The sequence below is a fragment of the Atta cephalotes genome (assembly GCF_000143395.1).
Source record: "Atta cephalotes unplaced genomic scaffold scaffold00046, whole genome shotgun sequence".
Lineage (NCBI taxonomy): Eukaryota > Metazoa > Arthropoda > Insecta > Hymenoptera > Formicidae > Atta > Atta cephalotes.
Window position 1 is genome coordinate 1083737 of NW_012130110.1, and position 8872 is coordinate 1092608.

General features: G+C 45.0%; 1 protein-coding gene across 1 annotated transcript; it reads right to left on the minus strand.

Moving 5' to 3' along the window:
• Nucleotides 1-6473: 6473 nt before the first annotated feature.
• Nucleotides 6474-7826, minus strand: LOC105622510 (protein sprouty homolog 2). Its single transcript, XM_012203925.1, has one exon. It carries the CDS (start codon nucleotides 7824-7826, stop codon nucleotides 6474-6476), a length of 1353 nt encoding a protein of 450 aa, XP_012059315.1.
• Nucleotides 7827-8872: the final 1046 nt, after the last annotated feature.

Consider the following 8872-nt stretch of genomic DNA (forward strand, 5'->3'; position numbering starts at 1 on the left):
GAGAGAGAGAGAACTCCGACCGAGAGATAGAGAACACTCGGCCGGAAGCAGTTACTCGCACGATGCAACGAAAATATCAGGGCGTCCGTTTCGCAATAGGTCTGCCCGCGTCCGCCCGGAGTTTAATATAGAACACTCGCGGCCGGCTCCGTCGCGAAAACATCACGCTGACGTCGATCGTACGCGAGTTCCTTCTCTCTCTTTCTTTCTTTCTCGCTCCTCAGTTCTCTACTTCGTTCGTCCGAGAAAAACGTCTCCTTCTTTCCGCTCGGCCCGTCGCAGTCGCTGGCTCTCCTAGCCCTCTTCTTCGTTCTCCCTTCGGTTGGACAGACGCGAAGCGCGGGGCCCCTAAAATTAGGCTCATGTCCACTCGCTCAGCGTCGCCGCGGATGACATCCGCGCCGGAGAGTTGGACTCGTCGAAGGTCTTTGTCCGTGACAGTGGTGTGTGCTCGTAGTGGCACGCAGCGACCTTTGAATAGTAGGAACAAGGTGCGCGGCATCAGCGGTGGCGATGAGGGAGAGGCGAGGGTTCCGTCGCATTCCTTTCCGTCCTCCAATCCTAATATTGCAAAACGGAAAGGACTGCTATAGGAAAGGGATCTTGTCCATCTTATCGCTACGATTCGCGGAGGCGTCACGCTATTTCGCGATTCTTTCATTTCCACGCGAAACGAGAAGCCTAAGCGTTGTTCGCGCGGCGACTCGAAACCGAAAGGAAGCGAAATCTTATATCGATTCGCGGAATTATTTCGCGGAATTATTATTACTTCGGTATTTCGACATCGATGTTATTTGACCATTGACACATCGCTTAGGAAAATCGAAAGAATGAAAATTCGTTATGTCACTTCGCGGACTTCCATTTCGATACCTTGAAACCAGATCGATGTCATCCTGCAATTTAGCAGTTGAAGGATGAAAACGTAATATATGTAGATATCTGATATAACATTCATTCATTCAACCGTTTTCAGGTCACGGAATAATATCGCCACAATTTAAATCTTTCGTGTCAAGTTTCCTATTCAATCCTTTTTACAATAATCCTTTTTTTTTCAACATAGTAGAGACTGAATATTTATTTCGATTTGAATGCAGAAAAGGCAAAAAATAAAGCTACATAAGGCAAACATAACATTTTTTCAAGATTTAAAACGTGTTTCAACTGTGTTTTTACATAATAACTTCTTTCTTTCGCTTTTTTTCTTCCCGACGTCCAAATATATAGGTCGATATTCATAAACGATTCTTATATTTTAGACCATCTTAAGTGATTTTAAGATAGCATGAATCAATTACAAAATCGTTTAAGACATTACTTAAGATGGTCTTTGAATAAGAACTGATTATGAATACCGGTCATATATCTCTCTTTCCATACGCGGAAAATGTGTGTGGTATATTATGTATATAGGGCGACTAGAAAGAACAGATTTATTGACAATCGCGCGATGACTCCCACGTTTTATCCGCGCTCGTCAATTGGGACGTATAGGAGGAGAGGGAAAAGGGGAAGGGGTCCGCCCGTATGATTTTCACAGTATTCCGACATCGCGCTTTAAACACGGAAATCCATTGTCGACGTCCCTCGTGATGCCCCGATGTCTTTTGACATGCTTAACGAGTCGCTAAGAGAGGACAATCTTCCGTTGTCGCTACGTTCGTTCGAGCGTGGAGGAAGGGATAAATAACAACACTGGACGAGGGTCGAAGAGGAGAAGAAGGAGGAGGAGGTGGACAGAGGAGAAAGAGGACAAGGTGTGGAGGAAGGGGAGATGAAAGAAGGAGGCCTGGTACTGGCTCTTTGAGACTTTGTGGAAGACAGCGGTGGTGGACGGGAGGCGAGGAAGGAATGCCACTTCCGGTCACATGACACCACTGGACCAGCCGGCCACTTTGCTCTCTTCTTATTTTTGGCTCATCGCGCGCATCCTTTTCCTCCCTTACATTCTATCTGTCTCCTTCTCCTTCTACCTCTTCTCGATTAACGCGCGGCATCACAAATCGGTTACGAACGAGAGAAACAGACGCCGGACGGACGGACGGCTGTTTTTCGACTTTCGTTAACGAATTCGTTGCCCAGCGGGATCTCCGGTCGATAATTTCAAAAGCAGGATGCACCTGCGATCCTGCGAATCATCGGCCGAGGAATATCGTTAGATAATACTTCATTGCAGATAAAGATGTTGACATCAATATCAATTTCTGCGAAATAATGTGTTGTTGATGAGCAATATATAATGAAAAAACAATTAAGGAACCATAATGCGATCGCCAGGTCTTATTTTCTAATTAGCGTCGGTTACTTTCACGTGAAGTTAACATTGAAAGTCAAAATTATATATTATATATTAGATACATTGAGAAAAAAAATTATTTATTTGACTAAATCAGTTTAGTTCTTTTTCTCTTTCATTGAAGAAAATACATTTTTCGTTGAAAAAAATAAAGACGAACTAAATTAAAACTTACTTAGTTAAATGAACAATTTTTTCTCTCAGTATATCTATTCCGATTTAGCTAACAACGAAACGAAATATTATTTTGTTAAAATATCTTTGACGCAAAATGGCGATTCATTTCAAGATCGTTACGTATGCACATTATTTATTACGCCCATATGCTGCAAGACGTATCACAATCCTGCCGTTAACACCTCGCACAGCTAATATCATCTCGATTTTATCCCTCGAGCTTGAGAGACTCGGCGATTGCAATGAATGTTACGGCAGAACTGCATTGCGTCCGTCGGCCTAACGGGCTTACATCCGTTTGCTTCCCTCGCCGCGCGTCACGGTGCATTCAATTGCCCACTAATGACGATCTGGGACCTCTCGGTAATGATCGCCTTGTCGATCGGCTGCAAAGCAAACAGAGCAGAAGCGAACTCTCTTCTTCTTGGCGATGGCGACGTCGACAACGAGTTACGGAAGGATACTCCTCGGACAAGATCGACTCCCCCAAAAAAGAAGAAACGAAACGGAATATTCAATGATAGAGCCAGATAGTGAATTTCTGTTCTGGTCTATCAACTGTTCTGTACGTGATAAGCAATTGAATCTCGGAATTTTACAGTAAAATTCAATTTGTTTAACAGCTAAGTCTTTTAAAGTTAATAATAAAAGTTTTTGACATCACAATTAGCATTTATATAATTGTGCTGTATTCTCATCAGCGTCTCGAAATTTTTTTCTCAAGGAAAAATAAATTTAATTAAGTGAATAACATTGACGTAAAATGCATTCAGATCTTCAAATCAGATCGAAATCATTATGCCTTACTTTATCCATTTACAGAATTATTTTTCTTGAAAACCTAACGATACTTTATCGGACTTTTATTCTAATATTGGAATTATATGCTTCAAGTAAGAATGAAGATACAGCTTAAGATAAAGGATGTTGAATTGTTGGGATGGTTAAACACGTTTTGCAAAGAGATTTCTCAGCAAACGTGCTGAATATATAAACACACAAGATGTACATATCTATGCATGATATATATATGTATATATATATGTATATATATATTTACAAGACATATACAGATCGTATAGACTTATTATTAATAAAAACTTCTTTTCTTTCGCTTGGCGAGACACACCCGCGTGCGCGTATACAAACGCGCGCGCGCACACGCATACACATACACGCACGTATGCCCACATACACATATACACACGCACTCGCGTTCCATTCACGCCTTCATGTCCTTTCGCGCGTTCGCTGGCCGATTGGAGTGCAATCGCATTGTCCTCGGGCGAATGTCTACATTCAGTTTCGCGATTTCGATTCCGAGTATAAATTCCGCCGATCCCGCGATCGACGCCGAAAGAAAATGCAAAATAAAATAAAATAAAAAATATATTGTTATACAACTGATGTACGTAAATCTCAATTCTGATTCCATTCGGAAATCGAATTAGAATCAGAAAGACACGAGGAATCATTTAAACCACAGTTTCATCACAGACCGGTGATTTAAGAGATTCCAAGAAATCCGTCTGAAGACCAGATGTCGTTCCGTGTCTTGACTGGGAAATCGTCAATTTTCTCACTTCGAACGAGGAAATGCTCTTTGGAACGGTCGGAAAGACCATGAACGTTGAAAACTCACGAATCGTGAAAGGACGAAGGCCAAACCGCCTCGACATTATCCGGCTCGATGTTCTCTCTCGTCATATTGTCCATCGCATTCATCTTACATTAGAAACTTCGATACGCTTTTTCGCACCGTCTAGACGTTCTCGCACTGCGCCATAACGCTCTTTTCGTGTTATCTCGTTCTTCTTATTCCCGTTGTCTCAGTGCCCCGCCCTTCGCAAGAAGGGTGAGGTGAGCCATCGAGAAAGAGGAAGAGAGAAAAAAAATGCTGAGTTTATTCCGATTACTCCGAGCAATTTCTCCTCGAACGCGTACAATGAACAAATTGCTTGAATCGCGACACGTTTCCCCGCATACCTGTTCGCTTCTCGCCTCGTCTTCATTCGCACACGATTATCTTGCCCATACAATCGACCCAGTTATACCCGAGCATTCGCTCACACACAATCATCTGCCCACGCCTCGCGCTGAAATGCTAAAATCGATTTGCGCGACTCCACTCTGATCAATCGGCTTCCAAATCGCGCGAAGATACTCGCGCCGAGGAATATCGCTGAAAGGAAAAAAATCTAGTCGTCGAATTACTTTTGAACAAATTAACAGGTGATTTTTAATGAATAATTGCGGGCACGCATACCAGCGTTTAACATTAGAACCATATTGCCATGTCCCTGAGAGAGATCCCTCATCCCTCGATTATACAATCGATTGCTCAGAATCGGCGAGAACACAAAATTGTAACACATTGAAATGTGGAAGTACAAAATTTTCGTCGAAACGTTCTCGTACTTCTACACATGTACATATATGCGTAAATAATACAATAAAGCATAAAACTTAATGGTGGTTCTAGTGTTAAATCGCGCACCAGTCGCACTCGGTGCCCTTTGAGAGAGAGAGAGAGAGAGAGAATGAAGAAAAAAAGAAAATAAATGGAGAGGAAAAAAAATGAATTCGCCATTTTCCGCGACTAGCGAGAAAAGTGAGTGCGAGTTCATCTGCAATGTTATCGATCTTAAGTCCCTATTTATAGCTAACGAAATCACCGGGGACGGCATGGGGTTTAGGAACGGGGGAGCTTCCTCTTTCTCGTGACTTCATTTTCACGCATGCATGCCGCAAAATCCGGTCTTAAATGACAAACGCTAACTGAGAAAAGGACGCTCGCAGGACTAGATAATACTGGAGAGAACATTAACGAAATGGAAAAGGCGATCTGCGCGGATTTCCGCTTTTTTCTGCCTCTTCCTCTTCCCCCTTTCTTGCTTGTACAATCATTGATGTAACTTGATTTTATCAATATGGTTTCCTCGCAACACGTTTTAACGCCATTATTTGTAAATCATGTCGTATGAATTCAAAAATTAGCGTTTTAAATTCTGTTTCTATCTCTTCCTCTCTTTCCCTCTCTCTTTCTTCACCTGATCTCTATCTCTTTTATCGTCAAAAAAACTTTCGGTCATACTAGTGGGCTTCAAACTCAGCGGCCACATTGGTCCATGCGCTCACACGTCATTGGTACAATTTGCTTTTGTTTCTCCCCTTCCCCCCCTCTTTCCCCTCTCATTCTACAATCGTCTCACGCTCTTTTATGAACCATACACTTAGCGTTACAGCCGCAAATAAATTAATCGTAGAAAAGTTTGTTCTTTATACAAACATAATATACAATATACATTTCTATCTATATATATATATATATATATTTATATATTTATATATATAATATATACTTTAGTCTTTTTTCTTTTACTCTGTGTGGGTATGTAATTCTCCCCCCTCCCCCCTCCCCTTGCCCCAGACCCCGATATATTACCGTTCATTCGATTTCGCTCGGCGCGTGGTACAATGCGTATAATTCATTATGTATAGAGTTATCTATGCGTAAGTGGTATGTCTGGACGATACGCTACTCCGCGTACTTCATTCCTCTATCGCGCACGCAAAAACACGCACAAATACTCGCGCATACAGGCACATCTCTTTCGTACACTGCTTTCTCCTTTCTCTCACTCACTCTCTCATTCTCTCTCTCTCTCTCTCTCTCTCTCTCTCTCTCTCTCACACGCAAAAACACATCAAGACATAAACACACAAGTACTCGCACACATACGCACATTTCATGGAAGAATAATAAATAAAGACATTCGCGACGTCAAACGTACAAGTTCGTCAAAATCCGATATCGTTCTTCTCGACTTAAATGCAACTCTTGTACTTGATGTAATTCACTTTTGCTCCCTCTGACCCCACCCCCACACACGTCCGATATGTCCATCAGGGCGGGGCCCTATGTTTCTAAATTTTCTGATCTTTTGATCACTGAGGAAACACGCGGCGTTTCTTCCACGTGTGAACAGGTTTTCGCTCAAAGCTCCGGCGTGACCGGATCCAACAGCCTCTTCTCCGGGTCCCTCGAGTCTCCAATCTCACTGGTGATGGGGTGATGCCTGTTACCGGTCGCGTTTGGATTACACCGGCAGCCTTGTGCAGCATGACGCGCATAACAAGCCTCACAAAGAGTAACGCAACTCCGAAGAGGCCAGTAACACAATAGGCAGGGCATCACCAGGGATAGAGCGCCTAGGCAGGCCCATCTGGATGCCATGCGGTTACCGGTGCAAGAGCACGGCTCGTCCGCGCAACTTGTCGCGGCCTCGCCGTTCATGCTACTATCGACGCCACCGCCGCTGCCACTGTCCACGCAGTGGTAGAAGAGACCCTTGACGCAACACAGGCACGATGCATAGTCTAGAACAGTCTCTGCCGAGCAGAGGCACGTATTGTCACAGAGCCACTTACTAGGCAGCGGAGGTGGTTCCCGGCACGACTCACATCGGCATCTACCGCAAAAATCGCATATGATCGATAGGCCAGCCGGATCGTAGGTCCTCGAGCCAAGTGTGTTGGCCGGCTCCTTGGTGAAGGAGACCGGCTGCTTCGTAACGGCATTCGCTGCCGCCGTGTTCGTCGACGTGGCAACAGGAGAGCCATCGGTTGCCGAACCGCTGAAACCGCGTAGACTTTGATTCCTCGCACGACCGCGTCCCCGATGCGTTGGCACCACCGTGGAATCATCGTGACCTCTATGATGATGATGGTGGTGGTGATGATGGTGATGCCTCCTCTCGTTCTTCGGACAGTCACCAGCCGTCTTACTATCGGCATCGAGGCGTCGTTCCTGACTGCAACGCGAGTTTTTGAACGGCGTCTCGACGTACTCGTTGATGGTCCTCTCGCCATCCGGTCGTGGCGTTGCAAGGCTCACCTCGCCGATTGGACTCCTGGGCGACGTTGCGATCGTCGTTATCGTCGTGTCCGTGGACGAAGGTGACAGCAGACTCCTGGAATTCGCGTCGCTCGGTGACGTTTCTACATTCTGCGGGCGACGCAGGGATGGCCTGCTGCGGAAGGAACTCGATAACGGCGTCAGAGGCATGGTGAGAGGCGCGACGCGGGGCGTCGGAGACCCGGGTACCGATTGCGACGCCGGTGGTGGCGGTGGCGGTGGCGGCACGGATGGCATCGTCGTCATGTGCACGAGCGGCAACCGCGGTGGCGGAAACGGCCGACTGTGATCATGTACGCGCGTCTCAATATGGACGAGACGCGAGTCCGCGTCTTCGCCGGCGCTGATACAGTCGTCGTTGCCGTCCCCGGTAATGTTTGTTCGCGAGGAGGGAGGCCGCGTAAGCGGCGATATCGCATCGTTACGCGACATCGGCCGACCGCTCAATTCAAATCGTCCTCCTGGACTTTGCGTCGCTGACGTCTGAAGATGACGTCGCTGCTGTTGATCCTGACACTGTTGCTGTTGCCAATGTTCCACCTTCTTCGTCGCCTCCAACTCCTTCCTCTCCTCGATCCGACGATGCTCGAGACGGATACCAGCTGTGCTAGCTGGTCCTCGATCCGCGGAGAACGATCCTCCTCGTGTGTTTGCCGTTGCTGCTGCTGCTGCTGTTGCTGCTGCTGACAACGACGCTGCGGCACGATCCGACCAAACCGGTGCCGTCCGCTCGCTAGCCCATCGTTCGACGGACGTCGACGATGTATCTGGAACCGATGGACGTTGACTTGACGTTGGGGTAAGTGTCGCCTCGGTAGTCCGCACTGCCCAGCCCGCGCGAGGTGGTGACACTCTCGACGAGAGCGTTCCATTAGCGAGGATGGGGCTCGGTAATGCTCCGCGTCCGCTTCCTCTCGCCCTCGCGACACGCGCTTCATCCCCACCTGAAAACATCGTAATCAAAATGTCATGTTATATTACTTAATTAGATCAGGTATAACTATCTATATACTTAATACATTGCATATTTTTTAATTGATATTTTCTTAAAATACTCAAGTTTTTTTAGCAAGTATTTTATAAAGTGTTTAATTATTTAACTGAATATCTTCCTTATATTAAATTAAAGAAAATTATTGCCCAAAATAAATAATCTTTCTAAAATAGCGAGTATAAATTTTTTAAATAATATTCCTATAATGAAATATTTTTCTAAGATTTAGAGATTAGATTTATCTCCTTTCAGGAGATATGATTAATATTTCAAAATAATATCATGAAAAATCAGATTGTTCTAAATCACTTAAAAAGTAACATAAAAAATTTAGCAACGGTTTATCATTTGGATCAAAAGTTATTTTAATAAGTATTTAGAAGTGTGTGTGTGTGTGTGTGTGTGTGTGTGTGTGTGTGTGTGTGTGTGTGTGTGTGTGTGTGTGTGTGTGTGTGTGTGTGTGTGTGTGTGTAGTATATATATA

Bases quoted from the DNA above. Each gene is read 5' to 3' on its own strand.
- LOC105622510 (XM_012203925.1), bottom strand. From the start codon at position 7,826: ATGTCGCGTAACGATGCGATATCGCCGCTTACGCGGCCTCCCTCCTCG.